The following is a 21,084-nucleotide window of genomic DNA, read 5'->3' as shown; positions in this document are numbered from 1 at the left end:
TTTTTGATTTATTAATATAGAGTAATATTTATTTTTTAAAAATTATATTACCTTAGGTCATGTTCTATAAATTATCGTCTCAACCATGAGATACAAGGACGAGGACGATGAGAACAATGAAGTGAAGGCGACATGTGGTGATAGCCACGATAGTATGAAAGTGACAACTCATACGATGAAAGTCAAGGATAATATTTTTTTTTTATTTTTAAAAAAGACGTTGTACGGGGATAAACCAAAAAGAAAACATGAGAAAACACCATAGAGCCACATGCCAATAAACCAAAAACAGCGGATGCTCAATTGGAAAAAGTAAAAAATTTAAAGGTTTCTCTTGTTTTTTAGAAATTTGCCATTTATAATTTTTGGTAGTGTTATGAATAAGAAATTAATAAGTAGGAGAAGGAACCGTATCGAATTACTAGTTCGACAACCTTTAGAATTCATGGGTATCTTACCGTTGTCATTCTTAAGTAACACAAACAAAATGTTTAGGATCAGAAGCATAGCTAAAAAGACACTAATCATTGCATGTCATGATCTATGCTGTCTGAGTTCTTACTGGTCAAAAGGGAGAAACCCTAAGATCCTGAATGAGATGAAGGATGAGAGAGAAACTGATGTGTCACAAAAATCAGTCACAACAGAGAAAAACTGCTAATAACTATTGGCAGTAATGACTACAGGAAATTGGTAGTTAAATGAGGGTTGCCAAGGGATCTAACGAAACAAACTTGAGATTGAGAATACCTGTAAAAGAAGGTGCCTCGGCCAAAAGTATAATTCATCACAAACTAGCATAATACATCTTTAATTTTATCTAATAAATGAGTGGCATCTCATTAGATTTTTGGTAGGCCACACCAATCCACAATCTAGTATAATCACCAAATTGCAAAACAAATGATGGCTCAGCCAACAATTTCTTTTTGTACAAATTTCAAATTTTGATATCAAACTCTTCAATCTCCACAATTAGGATAGGAAGATGCAAAATCAACATAAATTCAAACATTTTTTTGCTATGTATCATATCGCATAGGCGCATAGTAAAAGAACGAGTTTACACCCTCTGTTATTGGGGATCATAAGAGAAGTAAGTTATGAACATCACAATAGCTTAAAGTGGATTATAAAACAGGGCAGTGCAAGCCAAAACTTAAAAATCCTTTCATGAGTCTTGCGCCCATGCTACCAACCCTGGTACCTGTGAGCCAGATTCTCTTTCTCCTTATAGTACTGCACATAACTGCAACCACCAGATAGAAGACCAGACCACATAAAGATTTCAGTACACCAAAAAAGAATGATGAATCCACAATAGTTGCCTTTATATAAACAAGAATGCAAAATTATCAATAATCACTAGGGACAGTAAAGCATCTTTGGAACAAAAGAGCTAATGGAAAGGAATGAATGTACACACATTCCACCAGAGCTGGATATATAAAAGGTATTAGAAAACTGAGATGAGCTTTAAAAGTTATATTTTCCGCATGATTTTCGGAGGATGCATGATTATTTGTTTAAAAACAAGCTACGTTTGGGATTGAATAATGGCTTATATTCATGTATTTGATCTAACTTCTGGCGATTGAAGTGGGAAGGTCAATGAAAATAATAGACTGGTATCATGAAGAAGTCTGAAGTCTTAATCAACCTTTTTTCTCTCTCTTCTTAGTTCAGGGACTCAATTATCAAAGTTGATTCAGTTATAGAAGCACAACTTTAAGATATATATATATATATGTATGTATGTATGTATGTATGTATGTATGTATGTATATGTCCCCACAGTTTTATATTCTTTTGAATAAGGTTGAAAATCTTAGTCCAGTGCCGATACTGAATTAACAATTGAACCAGAAGATGTTTCCTTACGAATTGATGACCCTTTGAATAATAATGAACACCATTTGGAGTTGTAATTCAAGCTAGGTCAAACTACCAATCAATCCCTCTCAACTTGACCACCACACTCTGACCCCCTCCCCTTCTCCTTCAGTTATGTCCTACTACCACAAAGGAACATTTCTCCTTGTTTGTGTGATAATTTAATTTTAAGTACACTTCCTTGGAGCGCTTTGAATTCAAAAGAGTGACATGATTTCATCCAATTCGAGATCTCCAACTTCCTTAGAGCATTTGATGATAATAAGTGTAACACCCAGATTAGACTCCCATCGGAAGTGAACTAAGGCTAAGATTGACTCATAAGAATATGATAGGTTTACTACTATTAACTCAGCTTAAATATTGTGATCAGTAGTTTAGGCTCAATGAAACTAGTTGATCAGTTATCTCATCAGGTTGAATCATAACAATCGGTATCAAAATCGACCTTGTTGTATTAGGGCATGATGAGAACTTCGAATAGGAAAGGATTACTCGTGAACAGAGCTAGAGAGCACATCACAACGTGAAACCACCACTAGGTATGAATAGTTTAGGCTCGATGAAGCTAGCAAGCCAGTTATCCATAGATTATCATTGCACAAATGAGAAAAGAATATCCCTCCAGCCTACACCAGGATTGGAGCAATATTTTCTTTTTCCAGAACCTCATGTTAAACAACCGGCAAAAGCTTAGCACAAGAACTAGATGCACTCATCCACACTAATGGTCATTTCTTTTCTTAATTTTGACAAGATCTAGTTGTTACACTGGAATCAAACAATATCAAATCCAACGAGAGAAGAGTTCTTTTTCACTATCCTTTCCTTACCTAAGCCATCAAAACCTCATTTGATGCATTCCACTAATCAAAAGGACCAAGTTACGGCAGTACCAACATGAAATCACCTGAACGTCGGCTTATTTCAGAACCAAAAGAAACAGAAAAGGGAAAGAAAAGAATCGAGCACGCATAGAAACAATAAGGGAAAAAAGCGAGGAGAGGGGGACGCACGAGTAAGTGCCGATGAGGGGGGTGAGCAAGAGGGTGGCGCTGAGCCAGTTCTCCTTGACCTTGTGGTGGATCTTGCCGGGGAGATCCTTCCACAGCCCAGGCATCACCTTCTGCTGGAACGGCGACAATACACCACCGCCTTCATCCGCACCGGCGCCTTCCCCATCCTCCTCTTCTCTCTCTCTCTCTCTCTCTCTCTCTCTCTCGCTTTTATTTGCAACGTAAACGGGTCGGGCGAGTCAGGTCGGATCCAAATTAGTACCGGTGGAGGAGTAATCAAGACCCGTTAATTACACTAACGGGCCGGCGAAGGGCTAAAAAGCGCAGGCGAAGTCCACGGTTTCGTCCTAAAATGGGTAAATCATTTGACCGTTGACAAAATTCACGTGGGAATATTTTGACCACGTGACTGGTCATGAATGTCGTCACGCTCACATGTCTTCACACCGCAATTGATGGGAACATCAAATAATGGTTTTCAAGGACCAAAGTGAAGCCAACAGTTTGTTTGAGTCGTATGATTTAAAAGGATTTTAAACATTTATAATATCTATGTAATGTAATGTAATGTAATCTAATTAGACTTCTTTTTAATTTCGAACATATACAATTTTCAGCATAAAAAGTTTACCACCACCTTTGTTTTCAATTAACTTGAAACTGTGGCATACTCTTAACATAAAGATGAGAATTGCTCCTTGACTGCCATCCTGGAAGAATGAAAGCCTGTCTGCAACAAAGAACACACACACAGCAGATTCAGTAACTCTCTTAGCACAGCAGCTCCAGAGAAAATAAAGGTGTCAACAAGGAGAGCACTAGCAATCAAGGAAGCATCCTACTGGAACTTCATACCAGTACTTGGGACTGGGTGACATGCACCCGACAACCATGTTCAGCAACAGTGAACAGTCTTGCCTCATCTTTTAGATGAAAAGAATATGACAGAGGCCTTGACATGCAAAAACTGTCTCCAATTTTTCCAGCATTCAAGTGATTTTGCTGACAGGGTTTATGATAGTAGTTGAGCAACAAGAGTTTTGGCTTGGAGATGGACTTCTTACCTGCAGGAGTGGATGTTAGAAAGCAGTTCCAACTCAGTAACGAATCACTGAGCAGATAAATGGCTACAGTAACAAAAGATAAACTATACAAGGTTGACATCACATCTATTTCATCACATGGATCAACATAAACCAAGTGAACAAAGAAAATCTAGTATCTGCAAAGCATCTTCAACAGCAGTTTTCTTGGAGATAAACCACAAGGTTTGATGCATCCAACGATTGAGGAACATTGCAGCTTTTCTCTTGCCAGTCGGATCCTAGAGTAGACATAACCCAATTTTAGATTACAGAGTCCTCATACAAATTAAGTCGGGTGAATGTTCCATCCCGTATACAAATAATGAACTGACCCTTCTATAGAACAAAGCACAGTAGCATGTCAGTGGTCCCTTCACAAAACGATGACAGCCGAACACAGATTAAATTTATGAAACCCAAATGCTAATAGAGTTCAGGGATCACCGTATTGTTGCAGTACAATGAATTAACTGAGCATATCTGGTACTACAACTCATGCTTCCATCTAGGATCTGACAACCCATGAAACCAAGAACAAATCATGTAGAGAAAAGCAGCATCTGTGCCCAACTCAGGACCCCAGTCCAGAATATTCAACATAGATCAACATCCTGGCAGAGATTGTGCTGAGGCCAAAGCAGATAGACTTGCCGACGATTCAGTGCAATGTCTCAAGTATGACTGCCGACTGGAAGATGCGGCAAGATAGCTGGGTGATGCATTACTTGAACCAGGAAGATAAGAAGATGCAAGCCTCGAGTTCAAAGGTGAGGAAATGGGATAACCCATGGAGTGAGGAGATACAAGATAAGAGCGAGATCTGTGAGATGATGCATTTCCGCGGTCTAAAGAATTTCTACTTATAGGAACAGATGGTGAGTGACCATAAGACCTATGCAGGTTAGGGATACGATACACACTAGAGAATGAACCTGATTGTGATTGGGAAGGCATTGGAGCGAGTTGAATAACTGGGGAATTAAGAGTACTAGAGAATGAATGTGGCCGGGAATTTGATTGTGGCCGGGGAGGCATTGTAGATATGTGGATGGCTGGGGATGCTGCCATGGACGAGTGATATGATGATAATCCTGCATTAGAAGCTGGAGTTGCTGCACCAGAAGAAAGTAAGGGAGTACCCTCCGAAGCTGGAAGGTTGGCTATGCTTGCCCTAGCATCTTGCTTGCAAACAGGGCAGAATGTTCTCCAAGAAGTGAGCCAGCAATCAACACAAAATGCATGGAACTCTGTTCAATATTCAACAAAGAAAGTTAGCATGGAAGAGTAAATTACACCTAATATTACACACAAATTTAATGGTTGAACATATTAGACAATCACATATCATACGCAACCACAACAAGAGTAAAATATACTATCACATGACTGGCATATCTGAATATGAAAGCTCAAAGATGGGACAAAGAATCTATAGCACCTATGAGAAAAATGTAAAGGATTAAGTCAGCGGTCAACTCTATGTGCATATTATTAATTATTTACATGTTAATCAGTGGTGTCAGGATCATAATATGATTTAAGTACATAATGTGTGTCAACAAATATCAATTCACCAAGCATTTTTGAAGTATCCATGCTTGATCATTGCTGACAATTTAAATGTGAAGCGGGCCATGAAGATTAACATAAACTGTTTTGCCATTCTAAGACATTAGAAGGCTAGCTTTTGAGTAGGAGATCAAATTCCAAAGTAGGTGTTGCACAGTAAAGAGGATGTGAACTTCACCAATCTCAGAAACACCTAGTATATTGAACAACAAAACAAAGGGGGAAAAGAAACCTAAAATAGCCCCAAAAAATAACTGAATATACACATAGCATAAGGAGTTAAATCATATTCTATTATTTCAATTAAACTGAATTACAATGTTTGCTCTGGACTAGTTGACAAGACCAACAGTTGGTTAAAAGTTGGGCCAACAGGTTTCTTTCATACCTTAATAGACAATTGATAGTCTTATTATATTCAGTACCCAGACTTATTGGATCAGTATGTTCATACTCGTAAAAAATGTTATTGCGGAAACTGAAGCAGTCTTCATTAAGTCCTGGTGCTATCTTGGAAATTTATAACTGGGTTACTGGGTTGCTGTCTTGGAAGAAGGCAAGGAAACTCCGAATGAAGGTAGAATAGGACTGAATTTACTGAAGGACAGAATGCAGCTGCTGTTATAAAGGCACATGGCATCTGATTGCAAAGCTGACTCATTTATCCGTAGCATAAATATATGCCACAAAACTGAAAAATTGATGCATGGAATGTCAGACCACCTAAGATGCAGGGCCTTGCAAAAAAACTGTTCTACAGTTGATTTGGGTAACAGGAAACATATATATACATATCAATTTGGCCTGATGCTCGGCTGCTTACTGCTACAATTATCAGCAACTGATTTACACTTCATGTATCCCACATCAAGCCAAGCCAAGAAGCATGGACACCAACATGGACATGGACACAGACATGACACAACATGGACATGGTAACACGCCATTTTTTTAAAAATTAGGACACGGGCACGGCAAGGGCACGTGTATATATATATTCGATTAATATGAGTTTTATAATATCTATACTAAAATTTTATAAACTCAACAATGTGAACAAATAAAAATCATCATACAAGTTGAAACAATTAAGATCATCTAAATGTAAGTATCTAAAATAAAGACTTACCAAAAAAAAGTAGTATCTAAAATAAAGGTTGACTGCATCAAATAATATTTAACAATATCCAGATATAATTGATATATGTTTCCTTACGACCATGGTCTGCAGTACCAAACTGTACCGCCCGGTATGGGCGGTACGTACCGGTCCGACAGGTTGCCGGTATGCGGACCATCTGTTATCGGTCCGAGTGCACTGTATCACTGTAGCAGTGCACTGTAGCAGAGCTATAGTACTCGGCACACCTGAGTATATCGCTCGGTACACCTGGGTGTACCGCTCGTATACCGTACCGTACCGGTACCGAGCCCAGGTCGAAACACCGGTACGGTATGGTATTGCGAACCTTGCTTACAACAATCTCCAAATTTCTTTCCTTATGATGTCGAAGACCCATCTCCATGCTGAATCCAAAGCAGATATCTCTCACGTGAGGACCACGTGGGCACAGCACTACACGTGAGGGCCACACGATGAAGCACACAGGAGCAAAGTGGGAGCACTGTCGTGTCCCACAAATAGAAATGAAAATAAATAAATAAATAAAACACATGCCTGGACACATGCTGGACATGTATCGGGCTGTGTCGACGACGTATACATGTCGGACATGGACGTGTCCACCAAAAGCATGTGTTTGTGCTTCTTAGATGCCAAGATAGCAGACACGATCATTTCAAGCTAAAAATCAAGAACTTGATAAGTGTGGGATACCATTAAGAATGCTCATACATCAGCTCACGAAGATAAAATTTTATGGTTTCCAGACAAAAGCAGGGCATTTAGCATCATGGAGCATGGGCATTCTTCAGAACAAAGAAAAAGTGTGATGGCATAAGACTGTTTTTCCAAAACAAGAGTATCCAAGCTCAGTTATATAATCAGGTTAATAGTGATTAGTAAGTTGCTACTCATGATAGACTGACTATAAAGGAATTCCGCAAACCACCAAGTGTATTCTTTGCAAGCAAACAACCTAACATGTGCAGTACTTGCTGTCCAGATGCAGCTTCTCTAGATGAGTTTGTACTGAGGTCCTTAGCTTCTACTGACATGACAGTGTTATGAATTAAAAGACTGATTTCCTTTGTATAAATACCCCAGTACTAGTCATTCATATCAAGATTTTACATTGCCTCAAGGATATTATGAAAATTGCAAAAGTCTTGATATGGCAAGAGCAATTATATTGCAACAGAATTCATAAGAAATAAATAAACAAAACCTTGCATTGCCTTAAGGATGTTATAAAAATTGCAGTCTTGATATGACAGGAGCAACCATATTGCAAGATATTCCCAAAGAGAAAAAAAAATACAACACAGAATTACAAGAAGAAGGCCACATAATTGAGACAGGTCTAGAAGGGTAAGTTCAAGGAGTAGCTTTCTAGGATCAAATGCCCTCTGTTATCAGTAACAATAAAAAAAATAAATGGTGACTAAGTTGTGATCGAGATACTTACTATGACGACAGGGCAGTATCCTGAGCTTCTCACCAACAGTGTAGTCTTCTAGGCAAATAGCACAAGTTGTTGAGGTGCAATTATCATCCAAAACAGAGGTGAATATGAGACTTGGCATTGCTTTCACCAATCGACTACTCATTCCATGGAACTCTCGGATGTAAGGAACTTGAGGTTGTTCACGCCTTATACGGTGTCTACGGACAAAGAAGCACATAGCAAGCACAGCAGACATGGCTAGAAGTGATATGAAAGAGATGGCCATAATTGACCATGCTGAATTGTCAATGGTGGGTATAATCCAGAACTCCAAACCAGCACGGCCTGCATACTTCTTCACTATTTCACCAGAGGCCTTGGAGATAAATACAGCATGGATATGGATGCCAACTGGATTTCCTGACACTGCAATATTTCATGAAGTTTGGGATCAGTAGAGCCCAAAAGACTAAAGTTGCCATTAATATCCCAAAAACCAGGTTTTCTGTCACTAACTGAAACAAGGAAGCAGTACCTAAACTGCAATATTTTCATTGAAGTTTGGATCAATAGACCAAAAGACTGAAATTAACATTAATGTCCGATAAACCAGGTTTCTGTGACTGACTGAAACAAGGAAGCAGTACCTAGAAACCATCTGGACTAAATGCAAAGCCAGTCATATTCAGACATGCCTTCATAAGCAAAGATCAGAAATGACACAAATAAAGATATGGGGAATTATCACCAGAATTTTCAAGTTTTACAACATACAAGAAAAAGCCTCTTATGTAGATGCAGGAAACAATGAAAAGGAAAATAGAGGCCAGAAAAAACAATTTTGCAATGTACGCAAAAATCTTTAGAGAGCATAGATGGTAAAAATAGAAACCAGCATGATCGGCAACATTGACTCTTGGTTATGGTTAATTGCAGAGAATGGCATAATTTGAAGGGTCACAAAACTAGAAACAACAAACTGCAACTTGATCAAATTTTGCTAATGGAAGAGAAAGGGAATGAGATTGTTCGACTCAGGGTTTTAAATATCAAGTGTACACTCTCTCTACACTTCCGCCGCAGCTGTAGCCTCCACAATAGTAAGACATTATATCCCTAACATATAATTTAGGCATACATCAAAATACAAATATAAAGGTGATCAATTAATTAAAAAAATGCTAAAAACAAACATAAGGATTGAAATCACAAGTGATGGGTTGCCTCTTCTACGCACAGTTTGCAACGGGTTGATGAGAGGAACACCGAGGGAAACCCACGATCCTTGTTGTCGGTGATGGATCAACGAGAGGGACGCCAAGAGAAACCCACGAGAGAGGTCACCGGTGATAGGCGACGGGTTCTTGAGGGTGGGAGGGGCACGAAGCGTGTGCGGTGATAGACGACGGATCGTCGAGGGAGCGATCGCGCAGGTAGCCGACGGCGTACGTCGCACAACGGGGGCAAGGTCATGGGGTGCCAAGGATGTGCATCGCACAACAGGGGACGACGGAAGCAGGCTCGGGGCACTAGGGTAGAGCCGCAGCGACACCATTACAACTGCAATATGGCGTTTTGCCTCTTCCCCTACTGCTACTGTTCAGTGAATCTGATTTTGTTGTAATATGGTATTCTAAATATGCTTTCACCTTCCGTTGGCATTCGCAGACCTTGCCTTCCACAAAAATTCCTTGATTTCACATCTCCCCCAAACTCCCAAGGGCCACGATTTAACACCGACGATCCTCTAAGTTCGGCGAGAAATCCCTAAATTCCTCCAGCTTCCCCCATCCTCAAGTGAAGGCCATGCGGGAGATGTCCGACACGAATACATTGTGTCCCAAAAAAATAATAATAATAAATAAATAAATAAGACACATATCATATCGTGTCGATGACGTATCCATGTCGGACAACCAAAACGACGTGTCCGTACTTCCTAGGGTGGCACCATCATGTACCGAGTGCTAGTACAAAGGTCCATAACGAAATCATATTGGTCCAGCCATCAACCAGAATCGGCACTCGACCAAGTTTTTAAACCTTGGTTTGACTTTCCTAAATCAATATTGCACAATGAAAAGATGCATGCTTTTTAACAAATTGACATGTAATAGTGATACTAATTACTAACTAAAGAATAATCAACAATTTCTTGGAGATCAATGTGATTACCTTAACACAAATCAAATTCGTTTGACTACAGTGGGGTTGTCAGTCAACACAAACTTAAAAAGATTGTACTATCACTATCATGTAATGGAAGTTAATGACAGCTATTAGAAGTTGCATTAGCAAATCTTGAAGGCATTATAATCATCTCTTCCTAAGTTGTTGATTGCTTTGATTGCTTAATTTGGTGAATGACAATTTAATTGCAGACAGTTCCTTCTTCAGAGTGATTTACAAATAATTCAATCAGTTATTTGACAAAATCATTATCCATCTGAATTGAACCATTTAAAATGAAACTGGAAAATGGCTTATTGGGTGGGTTAAGACCACAAGAAGGCGTGCACAAGGAGACTTACTTGAAATCACTACTCCACTATCTTCATTGTCATATACAATTGCAGCTTTGAACCCAGCATTTTGTGCACTTCTGACTTTAGCATCAAACGTACATCCTCCTCTTATGATCAATGCAAATGGATTCTCTGAACCTCCACCAACTTGATTTGTTAATGGACCACACGCATCCAGAGGTTCTGCAACGTATAATACCCCGCATTCACCAGACCTTTTGATTGGTCGAGCTGAACATCCAAACAAAAACAAGAACTTAGCTGCGACTATATGTGAGAACAAAGAAACGAGAACTATGAAGCGTGATTCTTTAATATTCATTATGATCAAGGAGGACCTTGGAAAAACACATCTTTAACTGACAAAATGATGGAATCAACATAACAACCAATTAGTTCACAAACTTGATAGGCTGATATCAATCCTATGTGCACGCTAATGAAAAGGTCATCTGACTTAAATTATATGGGCAAAAGTTTCCTTTTCAGAGATTTTGGAGAAACCTGTTAAATTGTAAGCACGAAATTGTTCGAGAACAAGGATTGTTACAGTTATATTTGGCAATATCACTAGAAAAGAAAAGCAAAAATCATATGCTTTAAACCATTAACAAAATACAAAAACAGGAAAGGATAACATCAAGAATGGAAGAGTTCACCTCATCAATTCAAAGGGGGTTCTATGTTACAAAGATATGTGACCTATTTGCAAAACCAGAAAGTAGAAGCTATTCGAAGTTTCCATGGAAACCGCCATAACCAAGACCGACGCATTTATGAAAACCAAAGCTTACGCACTCACCGAAGTTTGCCTCAACATCAGGGAACGACAATGACACATTTCTCCCGATCAGCACCACGTTCCCAGCCGCCGAACCAACCAGCAGACCAAGAAGAACGAAGGTAAATAGCACATACTTCCTCAGAAACTCATGCTCCAGCAAACCCATCTCGGATTGCCCACACGCCTCAAACAAATCAAGCGAACTCTTTAACTTGGTGGACGCAAATCAAAAGCGAAAACAACCAAAGAAGGTGTTTTCGCGACCGGGAAGACAAAACGAACCACCAAATCCAACTCTTCCGCAGAAGGAAAGGATCTTGCTCACAAAGAAGGAAGAAAAACGGGGGAAAACGAGCTCCAAGAGGGGGAAAAGGCGGGGAAAGACGTCACCAGAGAAATCTGGACGACGGCAAGATCAAGGTGGAGGCGAAGGATCGAGACATCGGATTCCATGAGAAGGCGTTGGATCGAAAGGAGAGCGAACCAGAGCAGCTTAAGGCGGGGCGGCGAGCATGGATCTCCTGGCCGCGTCGAGCCTATCCACCCGGCGAGGGCGCCCCTAGAATCCGCCAATCATGGTATTTTCCAGCTTTCAAGATTTATGACCGCACAAGATCAACCGCATATATAAATATACACGTATATTTAATTCATGTACATAAATAGGTGGAAAAGGGCATACTTCTTTCCTGGTTTAGAGATAACATTTATCCAACCAAATTTCAATAGTAGTATAGGACAATTTTTATGAAAACCCCTCTTTTTTTTAGAAGATATCTTTATTTTTATTTTTCTTGGATGATACCTTTATTTTCTATAATCTTAAAAATATCCCTTAGCATTTCCCGCTAATCGTCTCCATCACTTTCATCTCGTCACATTCGCTTGCTACGAGTCTCCACTATGAGGCTCTATTGTCTATCATTCTTTTCACTCTTTCCGAACATCACTCTTCACCTCTTTACTTTTCTTAACAATCTCTTCCACCTTCCTTAAGCCTTAGGACCTCATTTGTCGTTGGGTCATTGGCTTGACCTCCTTTGCCTCATCGATGCCTATAGTTTATTTCGTTCTATTTATGCTTCTGCAATGATCTCGATAATATTCGAGTCCAACTCGAACTCTCATGCTCAAGACAAGGATCTTATGAGTTTCTTAATTATCGAAGCGAGTTGGGCAATCTCTTTCTCCACCCCGTGATGGGATTGTGTTGCAAATGTAAATCACATGGGGTTGTGGCACTGAATGACAACACAAGCCTTAGAGAAGTGCTGCTTGAGGCCAATGACACTAGAGTGTAAGGAGTCATGGGCATCAATGGGGTGGAGGAAGTCCTTGAGAAGACGATTGACCCATTTGGGTCGACAATAAAGGGTGTCCTGAACTTAGGGGAGGTGAAGAAGATCACTAAGAATAGCGTGGAGATGGAGGGCAATGTTGAAAGCATGAGGTAGAGTCACGGCAAAGCGAAGGTCACGAGTGGGGAAGGATTAAAGTTATTTTTGAGATTCCATAACAAAAAAATACCGTATGAGAAAAATAAAAGCAATGATACTAGTTGAAAAACAGAAAAGAAAAGATTTCATAAAATTTAAAATTTAAAATAATCTTAAATATTTTCATTAAAAAGTTTAATTTCAAGCAAAAATTACTAATATATAGAAATGCAATATCAATTGCTTTGATTTAACAATCAACCATGAAAATTAATTGCATTGATAATTATATAAGTGTTAAATCTATAGGAACATATACGTGACACTTCAATTTGGAGGGATATAAGGTGGCGTTTGGTTCATTGGATGTGGTGGGATATTCTTCGGTGCCCGAGAAATGAAAAAGGACTCGACATCGGAGCATCCACTCGTTGTTGGACCCAAAGTCGCCGCCGATAAGATTGCACGAATCTCAAACGATCTTTTATTTTGAATAAAAAAAACCATAAATATCATCAATTAATTCTGATAAGATTAAATACGTATGGTTGAGATGAGAAGTAGAAAACCGGACACATGATTTTAACTAAACGAACGCGGACCACTAAAACTTACCAATCAAAATACGCCTCTCTGATGGGACCCTCGTCGGTCCCACCGGGTTCTCCTTTGGGTCGACGGCGATGGCGATCTAAGAATGCCGAGAGCAGTCCAAAGAATGAACGGCTGGAATGTGGGGATCGTTGATCTGTCTGTTTGTGGCTGTAAGATTCTCAATCGCCTTCTTCGTCCAACGTAGGACACGGAAGGAAGCAACGTGGACCTTTCGAGCACGCAAGAGTCGGACGTTGGCATGGAGGCTTCCATGGCACTTGTTTGGACTCATGGCGAATGACAAGAAGGATCCCATGGAATGAAAGTGAAGTTACGTGAGTGCAGCAGTGTCCTTTTTCTTGTACACATATGCTTGCGCACAGTGGAGGTAGAGAACCAACTCGAGAATACTGAGCCCCGCGAGAAGCCAGTAGAAGTAATCAAGATGAGCGCGGTTGAGATTGTTGGAAAACCAAGTCTCTCCCATTACGCCAGTTATTTTGTTGATCGCAGAGATCATGAATCCGTCGATGAAGCTGCCGACGCCGAAGATGCTCATGAAGAGGGCCACCCCGAGACTCCTCAGTGCATCAGGGACTTGGTCGTAGAAGAACTCCAGCAACCCGGTTACCGAGAAAGCATCCGCCACGCCGGAAAGAACGTACTGAGGCACCAGCCACCAGATGCTCAGTGGAATGGTTGCTTCGGGCTGATCCACCAGGCCGAACTCTCTCGCAGTTCGGAGCCTCTTCGTTTCCACCAGGGCTGCCACCACGATAGAGATCAGAGAGATCACCTTTCCGATGCCGATCCTCTGAAGCATCGTGATGCCAGAAGGAAGACCTGTGAACCTTCTGGCTGCGGGCACGAGAAGACGATCATAGATGGGAGTGAAAGCGGCGGCGGAGGCACTGATAAGGCTTAGCAGCGCCGCTGGTGGCACTCGAAAGTTCGAGCTGCTGATGCTCCTGTCCAAAGTACTGGCTTGCTTAGTGAAGAAGGTGGATGGCTGGTTAAGCACGGCGGCATAGATCAAGCACGTCGCCCATGTGGGGAACAGTCGAAGCAACCTCTTAGCTTCCTCTACATCTCCAACACTGCATGCCCACAAACCAATCTTCGTTAGTCCAAAAGAAAAGATATTGTCAACAGATAACGGGGCAGTATTACTCAGATTGGTGACGTTCTGTGTCTGCTTCGGCCGTAGTTCTTGCCAATGCAACGAGTGTTTTGCCGATACGGGCGAAGGGGCTCAAATCTTCCAGGAGATAGAAGCGGTAAGTTCTCGTCCCAAGCAAGAAGACCAGAAGACCAAACAGCATCACCATGAATGGGATTTCAAACCCGAGGACAAAACCCAGGTTATCCTGGACATAGCCGAGGACTACAACCCCAACAAGAATGCCACAATATATTGCAAAGCACCACCAGTTGAAGAAAGCGCTCCTTGCGATTGATTCCTCGGGATCGGTTTGGTCGAACTGGTCAGCTGCAAATGCCGGGACACTGGGTTGATGACCTCCTTGAGCGAGTGCCACCAGGTACAGGGACGCGTAGAACAAGGCCACTTGGGCAAGAGAGGGTGTGCAGGCCACTTCATCCACCGCGCCGCCACATTTTGCCAGATGGAAGGATAGCAACGCAGATGACAATGCCAGCATGCCTAAACCCTGCGGGTCCCCTCCATTGGAAGAACACACACAAAAAAAAAAAAGCAGAAGAGATTTCACAGGGAAAAGGGCCCCTGTTAGACAACTCAAAGTTGAGCTGATTACCTTTTATAATTTAATGTTAGTAATTCAATGTCGTTAATTTTATTAATAAAAATATAAAAAATAATTTTTTTAATATTTTAATTAATGATGATCAACGACATCGGTGGTGGTGAATGACATCGGTAGTGATAGATGATAATATCGTTGAAGACCGCGGATGATTATTATAAATAAAGATAATAATTATGAGAGATGAAAGTCGCTCGATATTTGTATTAACGAGTCTTTTATCGTTCGATAACTATATCGACGGTAACTTAATTACTGAGTGACAAAAGAATCTTTCGATATCTGCATCGATGTTAATGTAAATGCAGACTTCTTTACCTCTAATCATCATCTTTTTTTTCAACCATAATAGTTACCCAATCGAAATATTAGATATCTTTTTAACTTTTGCTTTTGTATTTCTATCAATAATATCGACGAAATAAATAAATCAATATATATTTTTATTTTTATAATTATAAAAAATATTGATATAATTTTTTAAAAATATTGAAATCGGAATGCTTAAAAATAACTAACTACATACGCAAAAATATAATTAGCCATTTAACATCGCTCAGCCTTTTCTAAGAAAAAGAAAAACATCAGTCAGCTTCGTCACACGAGGGACGGGGGAGCACGCACCAGGATGTAGAGGAGAGAGGCGATGACGATGGTCCGATGGCGCCCCAGGTAAGAGTCGGCGACGACAGCACCCAGGAAGGGCAGCATACACGCCACTCCCTTCCACGTGCTGATCGCGGCCGCGGCTGTCGCCGTCGGCTCATTGAGCGGGTCGGTGAGGTAGACTATCAGGTTGGAGGACAACCCGAAGAAGGCGAACCGCTCGGCAACCTCCACCACTGCAAGCCACGAGTCGAGATAAACCGGACGGCCGAGATTGAGGAGGAAGCGGGGGGGATCGATACCTATGATAAAGAGGGCGGAGGTCCAGCCGCCAGTGGCGGATCTGGAGGCGGGACGGCCGAGGTAGTCGACGACGCCGACCATGAGGTCGGACGGGTGGCGGTGGAGGCTGAGGAGCGGATCCGTGGCCATCGGCCCGACCATACCCGCTCTCCCTTCCTTTTCGTTCGTTCCAGACACCAAGAAGGGATATAAACGCGAAGTGATTGCAGCCGCCTCTGATGGGGCGGAACGGGGGCGGTACCGTTCTTATCTGCCGCTTGAGGGTGATGGTAGACCCAACTGATTCGTGCAGTGTAAGATTAAAAGCACTTCTACCCTGTGTCGGAGACCCAAACAGAGCCACAAATTCTTCAGTGAAAGGAGTGTTGGATTAAGCTTTAAAAGGTAGAGCTCTAATGTCTTGCACCATCTTTCTTCGGCATGTGGAAGAGTTGGAAGAATCGATGTGATGGACAACTGAACCATCCAAGAATGCAGTCGCCATTATTAGGTCGAGGAAAGCCTTCTTTGTATTTGGGTGGCGGCACCTATCTAAAATATCATTTGCCCCTCGTGCCGAGATGTTCTATTGGTTCATCATCATCACCTGTCTACTCTCTCTCTCACTACATCAGCCCACCGATTCGATTTATTATACATTTATCACAACAAAATCTACTGGATAATATACTGAATTTAATTTGAATGCAACATTCACATAAAATATTTATAGTTAAGTTAATGATAATATATACTCATAAAATTAATTTAATTTTTCTCGCTTTTGAAATGAGGCTAAATTATGGGTATTGTAATTTATGTGCAACGGTAAATCCAATTATGGGAAAGTTTGTGGATGGCTCAAAAAGGAATTTTGGTAACGAAAAAAGAAAAAAGAAAAAGAAAAATAAAGGGAAAACTGTTCGTTCTTTCAGCATCCCAATCATACTCCCTTCTCACAACAACTCCTAACAAAAGCCCTCTCTCCCTTCTGTTGTTTTTTGGATCCCCTTCTTTCCCATCTCTTCCTCACTTTCTCTCCCCCCCTCTCTCTCTCTCTCTCGACTCCCGTCGCCCGCTGTCAAGCTTTTGGCACGCCACAAGGTCAGCTTCCTCCAATCTCCTCCCCACCTTTTCTTCTTCTTCCTTCCTTCGCGGTATTTATTCGGTCGAAAAAGAAAAAAAAAAAGGAACGCCAATTTCTTTCTCTTTCGTGTGCACGCGAGTGCGTCAATCAACAAGGGAAGTCATTCGGGCGATTTGCCAAACGTCGAATTGGTTTGCCTGCAACGAACGCCGTCGCCGCCTTTCCCGTCTCCTCTTGGCGGCCGCGGAGTTGGTTCTTGATTTGGTGTGTTCTAGTTCGGATTGGCTTTCTCTCCGTCCGTATCGCGTGAGATCTGTTGATTGGGTTGTTCGCATAGTCGTCTTGACTTCCTGCGGTTTTGGTTTCTTTTGATCGTCGTTATTATTATTGTTTGTGAAATTGGTTGCGTGCGATGGCTGCTTCCTAATGGATTGCGTGAAAAAGACAACTGCGTCGTGGGTGAAAACTCGATATCTGAAATTATGAACGGGGAAGATACTTATATACAACTTCAGACCTAGAATGATGGGAAATAAAAGGATGGATAGTAAAAAGAGAATTGTGCAAAAGGATTTGAACTAAATGCAGTCGTGAATTGCATCATGTTTACCAAAGAATTCTTTAATCTGGTTTTTTATATCTTCAACCAAATTGGCTAGATAATTTACTGTCTTATAAATCAGTTTGAATCTGCTTATCCTAACAGGATACCTGTTGATGTTTTTTTTTTTTCTTCTTCTTTGGCTTTAGATAAAGTTATAAGCAATATGAAGCTTAATTTTTTTGGGCTCCAGGAGGATGTTAAAAAAGAATCTTCATTTGATGAGATTGTGACTATTGTCATCAGTTTTCTTTGGTTTCTATCATACCACATGTACAATTAAGGTTCATTAATATGTTGATACCAAATCATGCTTGTTGTGATTTCATTTTGGTGAAGATTTACACAAGTGATCGAAGGTGCGATGAAGAACTTTTTTACATGCATCGTTACCTTGAAGGATTGATTGCAAAGTTAGTTTTTCCAACTCTAGTTAGCACGATTGCATCACTATTCAGTAATTTAAGTTGGTAATCCTTTTCTCTCTGTTTTCACTTTCTGACAGCTTGAAGCTACCAAGTAAATTTTTTTGGTATACTATCACAAGGTTGAAAGTTGTGCATTTTCTGGAACCATGTCTGTTTGTTGGTATAACACTAGTTTATAAATGATGCTATAATTTACTTTTCATGTGGACAGAACCTATTTATTTGTGAATTTCATCCTCACTGTGCTTATTTGTGTTGTTCTTTCTTTTTTATTTTGCCTTTTACTTCTTTCTTCATTTAAGTTTGTGATACCTTAGTTTTAGCAGATATGCTTCTAGTTTATATTAGATTGAGACTCATAGATCCTTGACTTTTAGGACACCGTACCAAATTTTTTCTTGGTGTTGGCTTTTTGGGAAAGCGTTGTACGGTCATAGTGTGTTTTGTTGGAGTACATACTGATTTGAAAGTGTCTGAGATCATAGGCACATACTGATTTGAAAGTGTCTGAGATCATAGGCACGTGGATACAAAACATAGACCTAGTTAATTAGTTTTCCCTTGTTTATTTATCATGTGCTTTGTGGGTTTACCTTATTATTGAAGCTTGTTGAGCACCATCAGTAAGACTCTAGAATGAAGTACCTATATTTTGGAGATTTTTATGAGCTCTATCTGATTATCATGGTCTAAATTTATCTCAGTCAATTATGTTCGAGTCCGAAATGTATTTGTTCCATTGAAACCCTATGAAGAGTTGAACACTGTAGAACTGTTTATCTACTGTATTTGGGATTAATTGTGCATTATGAGGGAATTTAGAAATTTGGTTAATTCATCCAACTTTTTATGGATTTAAAAGAATTTTAAGTCTTTGAAGGGTCTGACCTTGCCTGATTGAAATGCATACAACGGCATACAAGTCGAACAATTGGGTTGTAGGGACAAATAACGAGTTAGAAAGACAAGACTACATGTATGTTATTTATGGTCTGGCACAATGTGTTGACTGATGGTGGGCCACTAAAGTTTCCTTAATCTAATTACAGGTTTACATGCAGAGAAGCATTTCGAGGTAGAAAGTAACATTATGTAATTGACGAGAACTAAGAACAAAGATCAAGAGCGACATGTGGATGGTTTGAAAAGGAAGAGAACATGGCTAAAATTAGAAATATTATGAGTCTATTTGTTTTTTCCTTACAATGAACTGAATACACTGGAAATAATTGTGTTAGATATTCTTATCATTTATTGTTTTATCGATTTCTATGTAAATGCTCTCTGATGATTGCCCTATATGTAGGACAGGTGCTGCTGTGTTGTATCTCAACCATGAGCTTGGCATGTCTTGTGTGTCATAGCATGGATAGCCCATCACGATCTTTCAGGAGCTACTCTGTTTCGAGTTCAGAAGACGAAGGGCAATGTGCTGCAGTTGTTTCCTGCTTGACTCGGAAGGTAACCATCGCTGCCACGGGCAGAGCCAACGCCATATCAACATCCAAAGTGACACCATTCCCCCTGATGGCAAGCGGGCAAGGGATGGGAGAAACCCCACGCCTTCTACGAAGCCGGGCTGTGAGTAGGGACCTAGTGAGAGACTGGAACTTCGATCAAGTTCATGTGGAGGGGTAGAGGGGTAAGAGATCATAACGGTCGTAAGAGGGAGAGATTGTTAGCTTGGCCACTGGGGTGGCCGCCGTTGTATATTTTGCTTCATCCACTGCGTTTCTAGTACACTTTTTTATGGTTAGTTCTACAAGTCTCCATGAGCAAATTGGCCATCATAAAGTATTTTGCTTGCGCTAGTTGCTTGCTTTCTTATGGTTCATGTATTCAACATCCGAAAAATGGAACTTGTGTTGCTGTCTTGTTGGTTGTTTCGAAAACATATTCAAACTTATCGGTTGGGTATACTTTTGTAGGGCAGCATCATCATCAGGAGAGGCTGCTGCTATACTGCTGTGCTATCTGAGTAAGGTGATAGAGCCCCCAGAAACCATGTATGACAGGTTTGATGATCATAATTTTACCTGCTCGACTGATTACTTCTCTGATGATTATTATGATGATGATGTTGATTGTTGTTAAGGAACAATTAAGCACAAAATCTTATTTCAGGGCAGCTGTCATTAGGGAAATTGGAAAACTCATTTAGAGGTAAGTTTTACCAATAATGATCTTTATAAATCTGGTACTAGTTTATAGTGTAGCAACTTTTTTTATTCTGTATACCCGATTGGTTTCACATCTGTTGCCGAATGATCATTATCTCACAAGAAATTCCAGTGAAGGATGAAGAATCTCATTTAAAGGAATAAAAACCGACTGAAGTAAAGTACATAGATTAAAAAAAATGTCTATTAACACCTTAAAAATTTAGTGAGTTTAGAATCATGACATGTATGAATAAATTTTTTTTTTTCTTGTGAGTTTGGTTTTTAAGCATAGTTATAAAAAAAATCCGGATTTGATCGATCGTTCGGAACATTAAAAATTTTAAAAAATTATTTTCTACGTATTACCGAAGATATTTAAAATTTTATACCTGCAGATAATTTTTCTGATTTGTAAAGAATGGGAGAAGAAAATTTTCTATCTTAAATTTAATTATCTCATCAATATTCTATGACTTTTTATATTTTCTGTCTCACCAACTCTTTACAACTGTCTACTTTTCTTTTTTAAAATAATAGAGATATCAATGGGATGGGATGGGACGGGATTAGGAATGCTTTCACATCTTCATCCTTGTCTCATCTCTCATTATTCATCTTTGCTCAATTCCCCATTTTGATGGGACACGACTGGAGATAGGGAATCT

The 21,084-nt window shown here is 40.2% G+C and overlaps 3 protein-coding genes and 1 pseudogene across 7 annotated transcripts; 1 reads left to right on the top strand and 3 right to left on the bottom strand.

Moving 5' to 3' along the window:
* Positions 1–1,002: 1,002 nt before the first annotated feature.
* LOC103995695 (cytochrome b-c1 complex subunit 8-like) lies at positions 1,003–3,516 on the bottom strand (annotated as a pseudogene).
* A 723-nt stretch (positions 3,517–4,239) lies between these two features.
* LOC135620253 (receptor homology region, transmembrane domain- and RING domain-containing protein 1-like) lies at positions 4,240–12,046 on the bottom strand. The gene is made up of 4 exons (XM_065123073.1): positions 11,458–12,046; positions 10,662–10,886; positions 8,152–8,556; positions 4,240–5,241 (listed from the first exon to the last, which is right to left on the bottom strand). Exons 1-4 carry the CDS (start codon positions 11,603–11,605, stop codon positions 4,598–4,600), a joined length of 1,422 nt encoding a protein of 473 aa, XP_064979145.1. The 5' UTR covers positions 11,606–12,046; the 3' UTR covers positions 4,240–4,597.
* Positions 12,047–13,789: 1,743 nt separating this feature from the next.
* On the bottom strand, positions 13,790–16,569 carry LOC135620252 (protein NRT1/ PTR FAMILY 5.10-like). The gene is made up of 4 exons (XM_065123071.1): positions 16,162–16,569; positions 15,878–16,095; positions 14,640–15,139; positions 13,790–14,566 (listed from the first exon to the last, which is right to left on the bottom strand). The coding sequence occupies exons 1-4, from the start codon at positions 16,301–16,303 to the stop codon at positions 13,801–13,803; spliced, it is 1,626 nt and encodes a 541-aa protein (XP_064979143.1). The 5' UTR covers positions 16,304–16,569; the 3' UTR covers positions 13,790–13,800.
* A 513-nt stretch (positions 16,570–17,082) lies between these two features.
* Positions 17,083–20,131, top strand: LOC103995697 (uncharacterized). 5 transcript variants are annotated; one of them, XM_009416349.3, is made up of 3 exons: positions 17,083–17,245; positions 18,169–18,242; positions 19,569–20,131. In XM_009416349.3, exon 3 carries the CDS (start codon positions 19,593–19,595, stop codon positions 19,893–19,895), a length of 303 nt encoding a protein of 100 aa, XP_009414624.2. In that variant the 5' UTR covers positions 17,083–17,245; positions 18,169–18,242; positions 19,569–19,592; the 3' UTR covers positions 19,896–20,131. The 5 variants fall into 5 exon arrangements, with proteins under 5 accessions (XP_009414624.2, XP_009414623.2, XP_009414625.2 ...); XM_009416350.3 differs by having other exon boundaries at positions 17,087–17,245; positions 19,564–20,131; XM_009416348.3 differs by lacking the exon at positions 18,169–18,242.
* The last annotated feature ends 953 nt before the right edge of the window (positions 20,132–21,084 follow it).

This window comes from Musa acuminata, chromosome BXJ2-8, assembly GCF_036884655.1.
Source record: "Musa acuminata AAA Group cultivar baxijiao chromosome BXJ2-8, Cavendish_Baxijiao_AAA, whole genome shotgun sequence".
NCBI classification, from domain to species: Eukaryota; Viridiplantae; Streptophyta; class Magnoliopsida; order Zingiberales; family Musaceae; genus Musa; species Musa acuminata.
The sequence above is the reverse complement of the archived record's forward strand: the minus strand, read 5'-3'. Positions and strand labels throughout refer to the sequence as shown.

Bases quoted from the DNA above. Each gene is read 5' to 3' on its own strand.
- LOC103995697 (XM_009416348.3), top strand. From the start codon at position 19,593: ATGAGCTTGGCATGTCTTGTGTGTCATAGCATGGATAGCCCATCACGA.
- LOC135620252 (XM_065123071.1), bottom strand. From the start codon at position 16,303: ATGGTCGGGCCGATGGCCACGGATCCGCTCCTCAGCCTCCACCGCCAC. The intron at 16,096-16,161 runs GTATCGATCCCC...CGTGGCTTGCAG, and splicing joins CTCCGCCCTCTTTATCATAG to TGGTGGAGGTTGCCGAGCGG. The intron at 14,567-14,639 runs GTAATACTGCCC...GTGGGCATGCAG, and splicing joins ACAGAACGTCACCAATCTGA to TGTTGGAGATGTAGAGGAAG.
- LOC135620253 (XM_065123073.1), bottom strand. From the start codon at position 11,605: ATGGGTTTGCTGGAGCATGAGTTTCTGAGGAAGTATGTGCTATTTACC. The intron at 8,557-10,661 runs GTAAGTCTCCTT...GAAATATTGCAG, and splicing joins TAGTGGAGTAGTGATTTCAA to TGTCAGGAAATCCAGTTGGC. The intron at 5,242-8,151 runs GTAAGTATCTCG...AATATTGAACAG, and splicing joins GATACTGCCCTGTCGTCATA to AGTTCCATGCATTTTGTGTT.